Source organism: Citrus clementina, unplaced genomic scaffold, assembly GCF_000493195.1.
Source record: "Citrus clementina cultivar Clemenules unplaced genomic scaffold, Citrus_clementina_v1.0 scaffold_5, whole genome shotgun sequence".
NCBI classification, from domain to species: domain Eukaryota; kingdom Viridiplantae; phylum Streptophyta; class Magnoliopsida; order Sapindales; family Rutaceae; genus Citrus; species Citrus x clementina.
In genome coordinates, this window is record NW_006262201.1 from 36,394,665 (window position 1) to 36,413,321 (window position 18,657).

General features: G+C 36.9%; 4 protein-coding genes and 1 pseudogene across 6 annotated transcripts; 2 read left to right on the forward strand and 3 right to left on the reverse strand.

Annotated features, from left to right (window-relative positions):
- Window positions 1-3,837: 3,837 nt before the first annotated feature.
- LOC18040551 (signal peptidase complex-like protein DTM1) lies at window positions 3,838-5,295 on the forward strand. 2 transcript variants are annotated; one of them, XM_006433925.2, is made up of 2 exons: window positions 3,838-4,290; window positions 4,724-5,295. In XM_006433925.2, the coding sequence occupies exons 1-2, from the start codon at window positions 4,037-4,039 to the stop codon at window positions 4,809-4,811; spliced, it is 342 nt and encodes a 113-aa protein (XP_006433988.2). In that variant the 5' UTR covers window positions 3,838-4,036; the 3' UTR covers window positions 4,812-5,295. The 2 variants fall into 2 exon arrangements, with proteins under 2 accessions (XP_006433988.2, XP_024040481.1); XM_024184713.1 differs by lacking the exon at window positions 4,724-5,295 and adding an exon at window positions 4,378-4,710.
- A 507-nt stretch (window positions 5,296-5,802) lies between these two features.
- LOC18042581 (multifunctional methyltransferase subunit TRM112 homolog A) lies at window positions 5,803-6,648 on the reverse strand. Its single transcript, XM_006433926.2, has one exon. It carries the CDS (start codon window positions 6,322-6,324, stop codon window positions 5,953-5,955), a length of 372 nt encoding a protein of 123 aa, XP_006433989.1. The 5' UTR covers window positions 6,325-6,648; the 3' UTR covers window positions 5,803-5,952.
- Window positions 6,649-6,745: 97 nt separating this feature from the next.
- On the reverse strand, window positions 6,746-11,162 carry LOC18042582. The gene is made up of 8 exons (XM_006433927.2): window positions 10,042-11,162; window positions 9,814-9,954; window positions 9,463-9,690; window positions 8,995-9,202; window positions 8,339-8,475; window positions 7,625-7,705; window positions 7,381-7,447; window positions 6,746-7,301 (listed from the first exon to the last, which is right to left on the reverse strand). Exons 1-8 carry the CDS (start codon window positions 10,374-10,376, stop codon window positions 7,002-7,004), a joined length of 1,497 nt encoding a protein of 498 aa, XP_006433990.1. The 5' UTR covers window positions 10,377-11,162; the 3' UTR covers window positions 6,746-7,001.
- Window positions 11,163-12,644: 1,482 nt separating this feature from the next.
- On the forward strand, window positions 12,645-14,529 carry LOC18042583 (annotated as a pseudogene).
- Window positions 14,530-14,531: 2 nt separating this feature from the next.
- Window positions 14,532-18,523, reverse strand: LOC18041449 (probable mitochondrial adenine nucleotide transporter BTL3). Of its 2 annotated transcripts, XM_024184370.1 has the most exons (5): window positions 17,892-18,523; window positions 17,427-17,730; window positions 16,730-17,197; window positions 15,307-15,413; window positions 14,532-14,564 (listed from the first exon to the last, which is right to left on the reverse strand). In XM_024184370.1, exons 1-4 carry the CDS (start codon window positions 18,356-18,358, stop codon window positions 15,345-15,347), a joined length of 1,308 nt encoding a protein of 435 aa, XP_024040138.1. In that variant the 5' UTR covers window positions 18,359-18,523; the 3' UTR covers window positions 14,532-14,564; window positions 15,307-15,344. The 2 variants fall into 2 exon arrangements, with proteins under 2 accessions (XP_024040138.1, XP_006433992.1); XM_006433929.2 differs by lacking the exon at window positions 14,532-14,564 and having other exon boundaries at window positions 14,751-15,413.
- Between the last annotated feature and the right edge of the window lie 134 nt (window positions 18,524-18,657).

An 18,657-nucleotide genomic window follows, 5' to 3' on the forward strand; every position in this document is an offset into this window, starting at 1 on the left:
ATTTGCATGTTAAGTACTTAAGTTCCTACACAAAAATTCTAGTCTGCCTTTAGTTTGCTTCTTCATTAATTCTTTCTCCCTTAATGATTGAAAAGAAGTAACTCTATGGTCTCATATAGTTAATCAGCTAATTACAAACAACTGAAGGACAAAATTTCTCAGACACTGATTACATATCATAAGAGATTAATCAATCTACATAAAAAATTATTGATGATTTTTTTGTTAACTAATATCAACTTCTAGTAAAAACAAAAAAAAACAAAACCCAACAATTATAAATTTTCAATATTTGTGAAAATGTCACTCCTGCCGCATATCATGTGAATAATAAATCGACGAATATTTATGAAAATATTGATTAAGTACTGTAATTAAAAAATGTTCTGGATCAGTTGAATTGCCACTAGCTTGACTCTTTAATATATATACATCTTAACGGCTGGCTATCACGTTGGCTCTTCTCTTGGTATTGACATCACAACCACAACTCAGGCTAGCGAAGGATCAATGAAAAATGAAAAGGATAGTTAATTAACAAATCAGAAAACAAATATATTAATTACACAATTCAACTCCAATAAAAACATATTCTTCTGTCAGTCAAATTTGAATTTGAATTACTTCCGCAAGAAAGCAACAGGATTTGAGATCACCAAACTCGTTACCAACTTAGATATATATCAAGTACATGCTGCATGTCGTGATAAATTACACAGACACACACATATATGATACATAAAGTAATTTTTTTAATAAGGAATTCTTAATTTTATTGAATTAAGATACAAAATAAAATACAAGAAAAACACACATTTTAATTTACTATATTTTATCTTATAGTATTATCATTTTTTTTTTAATCTTTTAACCTATCCCTTACTTAGAGAACTTTATTAGAAGGGAACTCGTGATGCATAAAGAACAAAAACAAATCAATGCAAATATATTACAAATATTCAAATATAATCCAATTGGGCGATCAATGACTAAGACATATAACAAAATAGTTGCCGTATCCCTCATGGTTCTCATTTATATATTTTGTGTCATTTTAATCCTGGCAACACAATGGTATTGGATACACTACATTGACACGTACATATACATAAATGCAAGTCGGATAGAGATTTTAAGGTGATTAGATGTTGAATATTATTTTCCTCGATGAATTCATCATATTTTGAGATATATATTTTTTTAAAAATAAATAAGATAGTGAACTGTTTTTTTATCTGAAATTTGAATAGTCCTAAATATAAATATATGAATGATATATTATTTTTCTTTTTTTAATGTATGAATATAATTAGCATCTTATTTATTTTTCTAAATAAAAAACCTTTCAATCATAATTATTTGATAATTTGATATTTATATCCTTATAAGTCAAAACAAAAAAATGATTAGATTTTATATTTTAGGAAGTAAACATTTTTACTAGAGCTATTTTTTGGGATACTATATTTAATTCTCATTCAAGCTTTTTTTTTTTTATTCAGATAAAAGTAACAAAAGTTTACTTTTTATTCAGGTGTAAATATTTAGAAAATAAGACATAAATTTAAAAAACAAACAAGTTAATTTTTAAAAAATATATATGAAATTAATAAAACTTCAAACTTCCACATTTAACAAAAAGGCCCTGAATTACAAAAGCTGAAAGCAAAATGGTTCTTTTATTCCCTATTCACCTAATTTCAATCAGTGGAGCTATTATTAGCACCTTAAAAACTCCTTAAGATGCCAATTAAAAATTTGCTCAACAAACCACTTTGAAAGCCAGGGGTTCAACCCAATTCAATAAGCCTGACGTTGTGCCGCCAATAAAAGCCCATCCAATCCACAATATCAGAATTAACCCTCTTTAATAAGGGAGAGATACTACTTGCACCCCTCACAAATCCTCATGAAGCCCCTTTTATTTAGGTACAGTTTTATTCCTACTGCATAAAAGGACAAAATAAAATTAAAAGAAATCTTTCATTAAACCTATTGGCAATCACACACTGCAAGTCCAACCTCATTCATATAACTTTAAGATAAAAAATCAAATGAATACGTGACTATTAATTTTTTTTTTTTTTTAGGATAAAACGGCAACTCATTTTTTCATTTTTCAAAAACTTGGTAAAGTTTCTTCTTGGCAATTGGCAACATGAATTCTCAACCCATCATGCTTAAATTTAATATTTACAATTCTTTTCTTTTTACTGTACTTGTATTACATTCACTTAAATTTGATTTTTAATAGGTTGTCAGAAACTTTTCAAAGAATTAAAAAATGCAAATTAGTGTAATTCGCAGTGATCTATAGAGTTTTTTTCTTTATTTTCTTTATTTATTTTTTAAGAGCAAGTAAACAAAAAATATGTATGGGGTGACAAATTGAGATTAAGAATGAGAGATCGATCATTAGTTCTAAGCAAATTATTCGTGTGAATAAAAGATTTAGCAAGTGAGAAAAGGAAGAGATAAAAGGAGAGAATATGAGAAGAGGGGCACGGGCCATGGGGTGTAGACGAAGACAAACTACTGACGAAGGGTACTTTTGGAATCAAAACATGTATATTAAGATCTAATGTTATTTTATCAAGGATGAAGTTATTTAAACTCATCATAACATTCTATAATTTGTATAGACCCAATTTTTCAAAAGAAAAAAATTAATTATTAGAATGTTCGTGGGTTAACTTATATTGATTTCTCTGGAAAAAGAGTAACAAAGAGCAAAGTTTTGATTTCATCTCATTTTCTTTTATCTTTTTGCCTCTGCTCTTCCGAATACACTTCCATAGCTATACATATATATATATATATATATATATATATATATATATATATATATATATTTATGGCATGTTTGGTTTTAAGAACTATAAGGAGAGGAGAGGAGAGGAAGTGAGGAGAAAAGGAAAGAAATAAGGGGAAAAAGATGAATTCTATGTTCAACAAAATAATGAAAATGAGATTGATCATTTTTTACACTAATTTTCTCTCTCATTCTTTCTTTTCCATTCCTCTCCTTTCCCACCATTTCTTTTCGATTAGTGTGTGATATTGTTGAGTAACAAACTTTTACCTCTCGAATTTAATCCCCCTTCAACTCAAATTTGTTTCTCAACTAGAGACATATTTATTTTTATAAACAATTAGACTACTAATCGAAACTCCTACAGTGCTTTGTGAGGGCTCGAACTACTATCCTCGCAATTACGAGGAGAGGTCTCTAGCCACTTGAGTGATTGTCCACTACTCTATCCTAGCGTAAGAGATAAAAGAGCCATTGTCGTAAAGTAATTAAGGCTTTACGTTGAATTATGACATTATGAAAACCCTGTCACCATAAAGAGCCAAAAGTTCAATCACGTATACATGGATAATAAAGAATATTTCAAAAAATATGATATGACCAAAAAATTTCTTTTTTTTTCACCAAGAATAATTGTCTCTGCGGAGACATCCGATAACAAAGACTAGAAATTGGATAAATACAATATTCGATTAGCCTCATAAACACTTTGACACAACAAAAATCATAGGGTGCTGTCACCTGATTGACGCATACAGGAAAAGGTCTTATCATAAAACGGGAAGGGAATGTATATGAGAAAATATATATATATATATATATATAATAATTCCCAAATAGACAATTTTTTTTTTAATGGTGTTCTAAATAGACACTTGACAATACATAACATGTGTAAATAATCCTTAGTCGGATGGATCATCAGATCAATTTCTGTAGTTGTTGTGACAGATATCCAAAATTAGCCTTCTATCATAATTGAGCACATTTAATGGAAATATCAGAAACAGTTGAGGTTCACAACAATAGCCAAGCTTCCTAACTACTTCACGATTTCCCACATCACCCGAAATAATAAAAAACTTGATCATGGCCTCACACCGCCGTGACAATCTACAACAACTTGCCATTTTTACACTTATTCTTGGACTAATATCATGTTCTAATTGATCAAATTATTACCAATACTCGTTAATTAGAGAGCTGAGTGCATTGAATAATTTGATGGCACAAGGAAACGATGCTGCTTTAAAGTCATCATTGGTTTGGTTGGCGGTGATTATGGTGATAGTTGGGATATGCACAGAGTCTTGGAAGAAGATTATGGCCACTTATGTGGTGGGTATTATTGGGATTGCTGGTTTGATTTTGCCTGACTGGGATTTTTTTGACCGTGATTTCTCTAGGTGGACTTGTCCAGTTACTGCTGAAGAAAGGGCTTCTATTCTTGCTCAAAGACAAACATCTCTCCTGAAAAGGTCAGTTCTGTTACACTTATACACTTGTTCCTTTTTTCCATCCATTTGGGTTCTGTTCTCACTTCTTTTACTTTTCAACTGTTGAAGTTTTACAATTCTGGTTCTCGAATATTCTTCCTGTGAAGTTGCTGCACTTATTTGAAGCCAAAGTGGTAAATTGTAGATCCTCTGATTGAACAATCACATAGCTTAGTTGATCACTAGATGGTTGCCCGAGTCTTGTAATCTACTTTGACAGTTACTTCAAGCTATATGGTCACCGTTGAGACTGTAAAATTGGGTGAATGTGCATAATCATTCTCTTTAATTTGTTAGCGAATTGGGTGGAAAAATAGGGAATGTATATGAATTTTTTTGGCTTTCACCGCTGAAATACAGTAACTTCCATAAATGAATTGTTGTTCTGTTGTTTTAAAAATTTTCCCCCCTACAGGTATAGGATTTATCCTGTCAGGCTTGTTGCTTACGCCACAATTTATGGTTTTGCGCTATTCAAGTGGTGGAAGTTCGTGTCAAATTAGAAGTCCTGTGCTGCCACTTGGTAGATCCTATCGTTTGATGTGTGCAATTTTGCACTTGGGGGTTGTTTGATTTCATGGCTTTGGGTGGCTGTTGGTGCAATTTTGCACTTGGGGGTTGTTTGATTTCATGGCTTTGGGTGGCTGTTGAAGACATGGACTAAGTTCTTTTCCGGTTAATGCGATCCGGAATATTATTAATTCAGAGATTGTCACTGAAAACAACCCTAATATGTCTTTAATGTCTTCATACTCATGTCCTTCAAATGATTGGATAAACCATTTTGTCCTTCAAATGATTGTGTAAACCATTGGTGTTATGCTTTTCAAATGGAATTGGTTATTAGAAAGTTATAAGTAGCGCAAATATGCGAAAGATTGGCTGCAGCCTTCTGCATAAAATAGTAGTAATACATTAAAAGTTGTATTTATTATTGTCTGGTACGCGAGTGAAGAACTTCAAGTGGTTTGCTCACTGTTTCATCTTTCTTCTTCCATTTTGTTACGCATTCCATGGCTGGTGAAACAATAGAGTCGAAGTCAAATGTTTCGATCATACTATCATAATGGCAATGCTAAAACTGCTGACATTCCTCTTAAACAATTTCTTGTGAGTTGGATTCACAAAAAACACAGTAGCCTTTGATTCTAGAGGTATACAAAGATTGGACGTTAACTACATTTAAAGTTGTAGCCATTAGAGAATGCTATCCTGCTGGTTCTGATTATCTGATATTGCTATGTTCAATGGATCCAAGGATCACACAAACACATGAAATCTCCATAAACTTCATTATTGAGATATGTATATATATGGACAAGTGAACGGCCAACTATTCGAAGCAACAAAATGGGTAAATTTGATTGCCGTTGCTTGAGAGATTCTGGATATGCAAAATCAAAAAGATAGATACGGTTGTACCATGCTTGAATTAAGATCAAGGTACAGGGAACAAAAAATTCAACGATTAAAATCATCTCTTCAAAACCAGAATGCATCAAATTAAAACCGCTCATTGCATTTCATAATTGAGAAAGCATCACATGGTCATTATCACAATCAAACAAACAGTTTCTTCTATTCAGTAAAACCCAAAACCCTAACCCTAATTCTCAACTGCAATAAACAGAAAACCCAACAAAATCAGACCTCATCTTCATGGAGCAGCATATTAGGAATCCCCTTATTAACCGGAAACTTTCTCCCTGTCTCAGGACAAACCAGAGCACCCTCTTCCAGATGCAGCTCCAGGAGCGCATGGTGGAACTTCCTCAAAAAATCGTCCGAGTCAAGCATCGACGATTCGGGCGACTCCTCGGGGAGCTCAGCGTAGCCCATGGACCGCGACGCCTGGACAAGCGCCTGCCACTCGATCTTCGGGAATATATTTTTTAGAAAATCGGGGTTGAAATCCACCTGCTTTTCGATGACTTTCTCCACCTCGATCAGGAGAGGGAAGCCGTTGGCGACTCCCTTGATGTTAGATGATAACATGTTGTGTGTTAGTAGCCTCATCTTCCTTTTTCTCTAACCCCTCGCTGTCCCTGTGAGCGCCTGCCACTACTTCATATCCCTAAACAAAGTGGCGGCAGCACGGCCTGCTCTCGGTCTTGTTATTTTCCGTAGTGAACGAAATGACCAAAATAGCCTTACTGGATTTCTAACTTCCAGAGCGGGGCCATATGGGTAGTTTCGGACCAAAATTGATTTATAACTTTTAATTTGATTTCCCGGCTAATTACTTAATACTTGCTTGCATCGGATATCTGGTTACACACTCACTATCTTAATCGTACTTGATTTCAGTTTTAAGCAAAATGATAAAAAGTGCAACTAAAATTGGAGGATCAAAATTGGACATCGATTGAACCATTTAAAATCAAAATCTTTGAACGTTTGATAGCAATTGCGTTACGGAACTCCCAGAGGACAGATGTGTAAAAATTATGTAAAGCATTCTAACTTCCAACACTAATACTCATGAGATTGAGAACAAAACCAGCTACAAAAAGGTACCAATTTGGTGAAGTCCATGAAGCAAAAATGTTGTGTTGGTTGGTCGGCAATCACCCTAATTGCAATTACGTGTACCCCGCACCGCCGCAAACAACAGCCGTCTTAACTTTCTCCAATCAATTTGGGAGAATATTTGCTAAACTAATACCCCTATGACTCTTACTGAAATGGCTACTTCAACTGCTTTTGCAGCGTGGAGTTTCACAAGGGGGAGGAGGCACACCAAATACCCAATCAAGCACGTTTAAGTATTTGGACCTAAAAACCTCCCGCTCTTGTGCATAGCAGTGCATGATGATAGCAGTTGATAAGCTGAATATTACCACATCAGCTCTCTTCAGATTCTTTGACTGAGGCAAATACCCAATATCAGCCAAGCATGTACAGAAGCTCTCGATAGCTCTTGCTAGGCAGTATAGAGAGATCTCCATCCGCCTACTTTTCTTCTCAATAGCCAAGCTTAAACCAGTTGGAAACTGCACAGTTGTGGGCTACAGTCAGAACGGAAGATATATTTTGCAACATAAATGAAAAATGATGAAGAAAGAATTTTACCGTTCCCATGGCCACCATTGGGATGTTACATTTCTCGAAAATCCTAAAAAGAAAGCATGTCCACATCCTGATGAACAAAAAATTGAAAGGTCATTTTAATATGTTATTCTGTGTGTAGCACCTCACTCTGGAACACAGAAAAAGGCCAGCCAAATACAAATGGTATCGAATAATTTCATGAGATTGCAATAGAACAAGGCCAACAACATAAAACATAACACAATTGAAAGAACGAATTGCCTACCAGGCAGATGAGCAATATACAGACAAAAACAAGCTTGATCTTGTTGTACCAAGTAGACCCTTTCCCAATATAGTGTAAGGCCTACATAAAGCCATGTGAAATTATGTCAGATAATAGTCATGATGCAGATTGAACACCCAAGAACAGTCACAATAGGGGTTCAAAGCATGAAAAATTATCAATGTATAATACTAGCCATTATTTATCAGAAGAAATAGAGAATAATGGGACTGAGGAATGGAGTTTAAGAATATGATATGCTATAGTTTAGAAAGCGAGCTGCTAATACATGGACCTGTAAGATGGGGAGAAATATGTATTAAGAATTGTGTTCATAAAGCTATATATTAGGCAGACCACTCAATCAACACTCAAAAACAAATGCACAAAAGGAAAATTTAACCAATCAGCATGCCATATTCTATGGCAACTAAATACAGACATTCTGCCCTGCATGCATGGTAAAATACAGAAACACGGAACCCTGTATTCATGGAACGGCTTGTGTAAGACAACAAGACGAGAAGCTGTCAGATAGAATGACTTAATGGTAAACTAAAGATATATAGAATTAGAAAATAATTCTGAACATAACAGCTATCTATCACAAATTTTGCTAGCAGTTTCGACCGGTAGACAAAACACCAGATTACGTCTACATCAAGAGAATAGAAGATTAATATGCTTCGGGGCAGAAAAAGCCATATATTTTACCTTTCCAAAAGGCCTTTTCGATGAACTATAAGTGCTGGAATAAGATAAACTGGAAGGTATACTGGTAAAGCTCTTTTGTAGGCTTGAATAAAAAATGATACCACATGTGTGAGGCAACCTTGATTGCCATGTACGATCTGCACGAAAATTGAGATTTCAGTAAGGTTTTAAAAAGTATCAGAATGTCGGCATCAGCAAATAAGCTGAATTCCTTTTTATATACACTGTTCAATGTAATATACTTCATAAAACTACTTTACGACAAATAAGTACACAAGTGCTCTGTAAGGAGAAATAATAGACAGAATAAAAGGTGCAAGCATTCTACTGAATTTACACTTAAACGCACTGATTATACAAGCAAAAAGATTCCGTTACAAGAGTCCAAAATTTGAATTTCTTAGTACATATTATAAATAGATGAAAACATGACATTTCTGCAATCAAATCCACATGAAAGGCATGTGTACCCACAAATTATTATTCAGCAGTAGTATGAAATTTCCCCCCATTTACTAACTTTAAAAAAAAAAAAGTATGCAATTGCAAAATATTATGCTCTTTCAATAATAGGACGCATGGGGAGTCGGGAGAGGCTATGAATACACATCATTATCACATAGTAGAAGAAAATTAAAAGAGGAAAATAACGATACCGAACAGGGGACTCTCATTTCTGGATCTAGTTTAATGTCAACACCCATGGTCTTGTAAAATTTCTCTATTGCCTCCAAATTTGAGAAAGGCAAACAAGATGCTATCTCTTTCACCCCTTGAAGGATGACGGCATCCTTTCCACCATGCTTATTGAGAAAAGACTTGTAAGAGGGAGGTAAGCTCTCTTGCTTCAATATATAAGCAGACCTGAAAAAGAATGTTTGAATCTAATAAATAGACGAAAGAATGTGACATTCAGAGTTCCAGCTTTTAAGAATTTAGATTCAAGGAAAATCTCCGGAGTAAAGTCCTCTGGAGGCCATCATGTATATAATCTTGCAAGCTACACTCAAACACCTGACTAATTTGATGATGGCAAAGGCATATAACCATGTACAATAAAAAGTCAAAACTGCAGCAATCTTGACCCAATGACTCATTTTAGCTCAAAGAAGTAGCAAACTTACAAAATTTGCGAAGAAGAGAGACACATTAGGAAAAGGTCTCCATGCTTCCAAGTAAGAGGTTTACAAATTCTCCCAAATCGTTTACTATTTATCCCACACCGCGATGCCAAGACTGCAGCCCGCATCAGTATGTAAATTGCCAAACTCGTATGCTGCGTGTTTGGTCCCGTGAGCAGCATGGAAGGCCCTGCTATCAACCCCGCTAATAAAGCCCTCCATCTCGCTGTCCTGAAATTTTAAAATTGGAAGAAAATGACTTAATAGTGAAACTTATTATGTTGAATTATATTCAACTAATAATAAGCTGGTATGGGAAGAAAAAAAAAATGAAGGAAAGAAGTAGAGCATTGCCTACGGTGACCTCCCAAAGCACCAATAATTTCATCCACAGAAACAAAAGTACCAGCAAATGTTCCAAGGAACAGCCCGTATCTAATTGTCTCCTTGATAGCCATAGTAATCGCTTCTTTATTTGAGAAATCTTCAATTTTTCTATACAAATAAAAGAAACCAAATCAAAATCAAATTGTCAAAAGACAATACAGAAAATTAAAAAATAAGCTTATAAGCGATAATTACCTCGAGGACGCCGACGATTGACGGCGTCGAAGCCGAGTGAGAATTGAGAAGAGAGCTAAGCCACCTTTGAGACCCGCTCCAATCGAGAAACCTTTAGCCGAAGCAGTGATTACTCTTCGAAGCTTCTCAGAGTCCTTAAAAGGAGCAAGGTCTAGCCAGAGCGACGAGCAGGAATAACACGAAGATGAAGAAGAAGGATCGGATCTTTTGCAATGCATGCAACCTCGATTTCCGGAGCCATCGATATAGTCATCGTAAGAACCGCCATTCTCGACGGAGAAGCAGGAGCAGAAGCCGACGGATGAAGCGGCTGCGTCTCCAGCGGCCGGAAGCATGGCGGCTGTGGCTGTGGCGGTGAAGAGTCAGGGTTTTGATGCCAAGTGTAGGGGCAAAAAAACCCAGAAAAAAAAATGGTGAATCGCTGTAGAGAAACTTTGGTGGGAATCTTGTCTTGCTTTTTTAAAAGTGAACATGGGACGGACACAGCAAACTGCAAAGTCAAAGTGGTAACGAGAGAAGCGTTACTTCATCGATAGTCCAGTAATGAATTTACACGCGTTCGATGGTTTTAGCTCTTAACCGTGTTCTTATCTTTTGCCGTCTCACAACAAAGAATTTGCGTTGCACGTTTCTAGAGATGCTTCAGTTGAATGCGTGGATCCACATCGCCCGTCCCTTAAAATTCATCTTCATAATCACATCTTACTATATTAAATACAATTTCTTTCCTAAAAATCCTTCAATGAAATTCTTTATATCTTTCCGCACGAACACGAGACATAAAATAACACGCTACATGTACATGGCTTCGTCCCACCCACCCACCATATCACTACGTAATTAGACAAATAAATCCCACGCAGCCGCAACAATAAATAATATTAAATCATCAACTATAATCCTCTTTTCTTATTGTCCACCAGTACCATGGTCTTTCTCTTTTGCTGGCGCATATTAATGGTACCGTCGTTCTGTAGAAAGCTTAATGAACTGGAATGAACATATAACTGCATTAACGAGTCCATTAATATTACTTTTTGTAGGTTTTGACAAGGACGTTGGGTTAAACTCACTTGGTCCAAGAAAAATGAATTTGAAAACTATCCTATGAGCACGTGTATCGTTTGCCGCGGCACTTGCCGTAGTTTAGTGATTAAGAAAAGGTCACACACCACAAATAGTAGTGGATCCCATCAATAAATACTGTTGCTGTATGTGGGTGTATGTTACCTTGGATCCCTAAGAAAATGAATGCGTGGTATATTGTACGACGTTTGTATTCCATACACCTAGGGGCGGAGCTAGGGAAAAAATTTTACAGGGGTCAAATTTAAAATGTTAATTTTTATATTATTATATATGCAAAACTCTAATTCTACAGGGGTTAGTATAGATATTTTATACTAATTTTTCACATTTTCTTTAAAAACCCTAAAATTTTTTAAAATTCTACAGGACCATGGCACCCTTTAGCCTTATACTAGCTCCGCCCCTGCACATAGGGATGGCAATGGGGAGGGGAGGGGAGGGGACCAATCTCCCCATACCCATCCCCGATATTTTGCATATGTCCCCGTCCCCTCCCCATCCCCGTCAGAATTGCTTGAGAGAATCTCCATCCCCTCCCCGAATAATAACAGGGGATCCCCGAGGGTCCCCGGTCCCCGAATAACTAATAGTCTAATACATTTTTTTATTTTCGATTTTAAATTAATCATATTAAAATAAACTCATACCGCTATTGTAAGCTCGTAACCAACTTTGACAGCACATTAAGGCCTCCAATGTGCTTGGATGAAGTTTGTTATGATATGGGCTCACAACTCTACCACTAGTGTTAAAAGCTGATTCAGAAGCAACTGTTGTAATTGGAATTGCCAAAATATCTCTAGCAATTCGAGCTAATGTAGGATACCTATTAGCATTTGTCTTCCATCAACTCAAAATATTAAAATCTTCCATCCGAGGTATAACTTTCTCATCCAAATATGAATCTAATTCATCTGCAACAAATGCACAATCTCCATTGTTTACATAACCATCAAAACTTGTCATCCATTTGGTTGCTTTCTTATAAGAATCCCCTGTAGATCTAGTAGAAGAACTACTACCAGTATAATCAAAGCAATAAACAGTTGGTGAAAACTTCAATTAATACTCTTCAACTAATTCCCGGTAAGGGGTGACCATTTTCCCAACATACAACTATTTTGATATTTATTATTTTTAACAATATTTATAATTTTGTTATTTATTTATTAGTAATTTTAAAAATAAAAATAAAATTAAAAATTAAAATGGGGAAATGGGTAGGGGACGGGGATTCCACCTCATCCCCGTCCCCTCCCCGAATAAAAAGTTGGGTAAAAAATTTTCCCCGTCCCCTCCCCGAAAAAAAAATTGGGTATAAAATTTTCCCCATACCCTCCCCGAATGGGGAAAATCCCCGAGGGTACCCGTCCCCGTGGGGATTTTTGCCATCCCTACCTGCACACACCGAGGATGTCATATGTTATTTAGGATCTTGTTAAGTTAAATAATCTCCGGCTTATTTCACAAAGTGGAGATTATTTTTTTCACCTCCGTATGTATCTTAAAATAAATAAATATGGAATGAACTGTGATGGGAGAAAGTTTAAAAAGTCGTTCAATATTTATTTATGAAAAGTAAGAAAGAGTAGAGTATGCAACTTTATTCACTTACAATAATGAGCTCCCCCACAGCCAGAGAACATTTACGACTATCTTGGATTAAATCTGAATGTTCTTAAAAATTTTGTAAATGAAGGCGGGAATTTGATTGATAAAGTGGATGACATTTCTTAATCAGTAAACTGCCACTAATAACAAGGCAGAGGAAACGTGTTGTGCAAAGAAAAGGGTGAAATCCGAAATCCTAATTCGAATTTCCCCCTCCTGTCTCATCATCATTCATCAGTCAGTCAAAAGTAAAACGGCGAAGCAAGAGGAGATGGAACGAGGGATCTTTGTTGTTACAGGTTATGGGCAGGGACACCTCCAGCCATGCATGGAGCTCTGCAAGAACTTTTCTTCTCACAATTACCATACCACCCTCGTCATTCCTTCCATTCTCGTCTCTGCCATTCCTCCCTCTTTCACGCAATATCCACGCACCCGAACCACCCAGATTACTTCTTCCGGCGGACCCATGCCCCCATCCGACCCGCTGAGCCAGCAAGCTGCAAAAGACCTTGAGGCCAACCTTGCAAGCCGCTCTGAAAACCCTGACTTTCCTTCGCCTTTATGCGCCATCGTTGATTTTCAGGTGGGCTGGACCAAAGCCATTTTTTGGAAATTCAATATTCCTGTTGTTAGTCTTTTTACTTTCGGCGCATGTGCTGCCGCCATGGAGTGGGCTGCGTGGAAGCTCGATGCTACGGATATCAAACCCGGTGAAACTCGTTTGATTCCTGGGTTACCGGAAGAAATGGCTTTAACTTATTACGATGTTAGACGGAAATCTTCGGTACCGTCGCGTGGCGGATGAGGGGGACCGCCCAAACCCGGTGATAAGCCACCGTGGGTCCCAGAAATCGAAGGCTCAATCGCGTTGATGTTCAACACGTGCGACGATCTGGACGGTTTGTTTATCAAGTACATGGCTGATCAGATAGGCATTCCAGCTTGGGGCGTGGGCCTACTTCTACCCGAACAGCACTGGAAATCTACCAGTTCGTTGGTCCGGCATTGTGAGATTACAGAGCAAAAGCGCCAATCGAGTTGTTCAGAGGAGGAGGTGATCCAATGGCTAGATTCTAAGCCACGTGGATCTGTCCTGTACGTGGCCTTCGGCAGTGAAGTGGGACCCACTAGGGAAGAATATCGTGAACTGGCCGGCGCATTAGAAGAATCGACCGGGCCGTTCATTTGGGTCGTGCAACCCGGATCCGAAGAATACATTCCTCATGATTTGGATAACAGAGTTAGTAACAGGGGTCTGATAATACACGCATGGGCACCACAAGCATTGATACTGAACCATATATCAACAGGTGGATTTTTATCACATTGTGGATGGAATTCTACGATGGAGGCGATTGTACATGGGGTCCCATTTTTGGCCTGGCCTATCAGAGGCGATCAATACTTCAATGCCAAATTGGTGGTGAATTATATCAAGGTAGGGCTTAGAGTGACTGACGACTTATCAGAGACGGTGAAGAAGGGTGATATAGCAGAGGGAATTGAAAGGCTAATGAGTGATGAAGAGATGAAAACACGAGCTGCAATTTTACAAGTGAAGTTTGAGCAAGGTTTTCCAGCGAGCTCTGTGGCTGCTTTGAATGCTTTCAGCGATTTTATTAGCCGAAAAGTAACTTAGGTTATGTGTCATCATTTGCGAATGGTTACATGATTGGAGCAACTTCTCTTGGTTCTAATTTTCATCACTCAATAAACCTAATATATAGCTGGATAATTATGAATTTACAACTAATAGTCCAACTAATTGAACAGTTCTTCAGTAAAACATCCGAAATAACTAGATTCTAGCCATGCAGTGCCTGGTTTAAAAAAAAAAATTGAATTAAGGCATAAACGAAGGAAATTTGTAAAAATAGTTTGGAAGTGTGATGCTCACCTATTAGATGACATCTTGTATCTGATGACACATTGATCTTCTATGCTTAAGGAAATGGCATTAAGTCAAAAACCTAGTAAACTAAAACAAAAATGTGATAGAAGACCGAAAACTGTTGTACATACATGCAAGGGAAGACGTAATTCCTGAAAACAATCTTTGCCATAACCATTAGCAATTAGCACCCCATGATATTATTGTCAATTTGCTATGAATAAAGAATATAAATTCAACAGCATCCCAGGAAAAAGAAAAAGAAAATACTAATAATAAGCTCTAACAATTATAGAGAGCTATTGTTAATAGCCTATAATCTTCCAACTTGCCTTAATGAATACAACTCCACTAAAATGCATGCGAGGAATTTTCACTTTTCTTCACATGATTACATCAAAACCAAAATCATTTTAGGTGACACAAATACTAGGCCCCAGCAAATCATGTTTAAATTTGATATGCAAACCAAAACCCAGTATATAATTCAGAAATTGGCCAGGGACTGAGGAATCGGACATGCGAATTAGAATGTAGAGCAAAATCAAGAAAAAGGAGGTCAAATTGTTGGAAGAACCTCATTTCCTCATTTTCCAGTACAAAAAATTATGGTAATTGGTAAACTTTAATGGCAAATCGACTAATTCTTACTAACGTGGTTTTATACGAACCTCTACCAGTTATTCCTTCGGAGGTCCTCTGCCTCAGCTTATTCGACTTTGAAAACTATCTTCATAAACTCGTAGACAAAGTAACTAATTGCAGCTGAAGGAAGCACCTGCAGATGCAAAACATGAAGATATATGGCAATGAGGCAGAACCTTTATCCAAAAAGTTTAAATGTTCCACACCTGTTTTCAGAAGTCATTACTAAATAATACAGCAAAGCAAATTTCACGAAATGGTAGCTATCTACGGCAATGATATAGAGAGGCATATTCCGGGGAACGACCAGACATGGAGACTGCATAGTATCCCAACAGTAACATGAAAGACGATGGGCTACATTAATGGAACTCAATTAAATTTCAATAGAGTGAGAGACCATCTCCTTTAGATGAGAGCATCTAGAGGAGCAGAGCCAGCTATATCATCTCCTTTCAATAAGGATTTTTTAGGTTATTTTCTTATTTAGGGGGATTACTATTTAAGGAATAAGTAATTTCCCCTTTAAGACTTAACTTATTCAAAGAGGAATACAACTCTTACAAGGAAAGGAATACTTCTCCTACAAGAAATAATCACTATATAGAGGAAGGTTAAATTCACTTGTTTATATAACATAACACTCAATTTTCTCTGCAAGTAGAAAGTTGATAGTGAGAGAAAAACGGTAGGTATATTGAGAAATTGGGTGTTATTGGGGTTTTTCACATAGAGAATTTTTCTCTTGTCATCCTTAGCAGCCATGGATTTTCTCCGATATAGGAGTTTTCCAAATAAATTCTTGTGTTGCGTAATTGGTTTTATTCTTTATGTATATTTTCTATCTGTTATTTGCTTGATATTTTTACTTGCAAGATCTTAGATGGAATTAAAATTCCCTAACAATATCAATCACAATTCTTTCCCAACCATATAGCTAGCAGATAAAATGCAATGTGGATCCCATAGAAAATGATCGCGCTATTATATAAGAGAGGAAAAATCTGCATGAGATAAACTATTATGCCAGAAAAATGAAGAGCTTGACAACTTTTCAGCTTGAGAACTATCCAGTTGGGCATCTCAAAGTAACAGCAAACCTTATCGTAAAGTGGGATTCAAGGCTTCACAATGACTTTTGCTATTTTACAGTATGATTTTCTAATTTTACAAGGCGTATAGAGTTACATATGTATAGCTCACGACCAGGTATTTACAATCAGTAGTTAGTCCAGAGACTAATCAATGCCACCAAGTTGTTAATTATTGAATTGGAAAAAATCATTGTTTTAGCTTTGTAATTTTTGTAATAGTAATCAAACACTGCATTTCTATGACTCAGGAGCACATAATTAGAGTAAAGTGTCCATCAAACAATTCAATAGTTAGTTGGCGGGGTGTGTGTGTGTGTCTCTCTCTCTCTCTATATATATAACTTCATATCTATACCTGCAGTAAGCTTGGAATAAGTCCTGCATAAAGAGCTGGAACTCCCCCTTGTTCAACTATCTTGACAAAGGTCCCCACTGCACTCAATTTGGTTGCCTGAACTTGCAACTGAAGCCGCCTCCTCACAACTTCAAAGGGGTATGTCGCAGCTTCTGCACAAGCACCAGCAATAGCCCCATATAGTAATGTCCTGATGGGTCCCAACTCTAGTTGGTCAAAAGCAGTAAGTTCCTCCCCGTGCTGATTCATTTTCTGAATTCTTTTTCTACCTTCGGGCGAATGCAGATAAGCAGATTTCAGTATATCATATACACCATAGAATACCGCACCCGAAGGTGCCATGCTCATGATAGATGGCACTAAGCCCTTGTAAAGAGAAAAGAATCCTTCATTTTGGATCATGTAGCGGAAAGCACCAATTACACCACCTAAGGCTTCGCCACCAGGTGCAACTATCTTGGTTCGTATCTGAAAGATATACCAACATAACAAGCAATATTATATATATCTGCCAGAAGCTTGAATCCCATTAAAGACACATATTTTGAAGAATGAAGCTTGTAATAGCTCTTTATCATCAGCACCAGTCAATTCCAAAATATAAAGCGGAACTTAACATTGCATTAATCTTATGCTTCTAACAAGATTGACAAGTTAACAAAACATACAAAAAAGAAAAATAGAAATTCCCACATACAGTGTCCAGAGGTAAGCAGAGTACAGAAGCAGTAATGCCAGCCGCAGCACCAGCAATGAACCTCTCAAAATTAGTAGTTTCCTCATTACCAGAAAATCTAAGCAATTGTTTTCTGTAGGTATCATAAGCATAAAAATTGACAGCCTTAAATGGAGCTGTACGAAGAATGTTGATTAGGTTCCCCCTCCAAAACCCTTTCAATCCTTGAGTAGCTGCTATTGTCTTAACCAACTCAAATAGTTTTTTCTGCTCCCCACGGACCATATATTCCAGCTTTAGTCTCTCAAGCGGCGCAACAAAAGTTCTAACTCCACAACAATCATTCACGCACACAGAGATAAGTAGCCATCAGTACAAGACCCGAAAATAAAAAGCTCATTAGAACCTCGAAGAAGCTTTTAATTCTTTAATCAACTATCATAGAAAATACAGTACTTCATTATAAAAATGAAATTGTGGTAGTACCTTGAAACCATAGCTGCAATAGCTCCAGCCCACAAATGCTTTGTCGTGTTCATCGCGCCTCGTCCACGAACCCTAGACTTTCTCTTCTTTTCAAATGCTTCAACAGCAACATTGCCTGGTTCAAACTTCGGCATGTCATCGGAGCTCTTATCTCCGTTTTGCACCAAGCAAAAATTCGATTCGCGAAGGAGTCCGTCATTTCTCAAACTAACAGATAAAAATAAACCACTATTTGTAGCCGCAACACTCCTTTTCCGCCCCCAAATCCCAAAAACCTCGGGGGGCTTAGAAGGAGGAGGAGGAGGAGAAACCGACCTGGCAATGCTAGGTGAAGAATTGGTAGGTGAGATAAAATATAGAAACGAGGAAGAGACGGTGGGTTCGAGAAATAAGCCACCGGTAACTAACTCATTCGAATTGGTGTCGTGAGTCAGAGAATTAGTGAACCAGATGTCAAATCCTGGCATTGTAAGCGATCGAATGAAAGTGAATTATGCGTGGTCTGGCAGTTTAGTAAGGGATTTTCAAGCGACGACGGAACTGTCAGAGCAATAAAATGGCGATGTTGGCTTTGCTTCCATCGCCGTACATCAAGAGTGCAGAGACCTCGTTTTGGTTTTCCATTTTTCTCGATTTTATTTAATTTTTCAACCGCCTCGTCAGTCACTTTCTTTATTAGTACCCCTCCAGGGTTTTAAGAGGTATTTGGGACGGATTAATCCATAAAACACTGCCACATTGGATTTGAATTTCATCGTTATATATA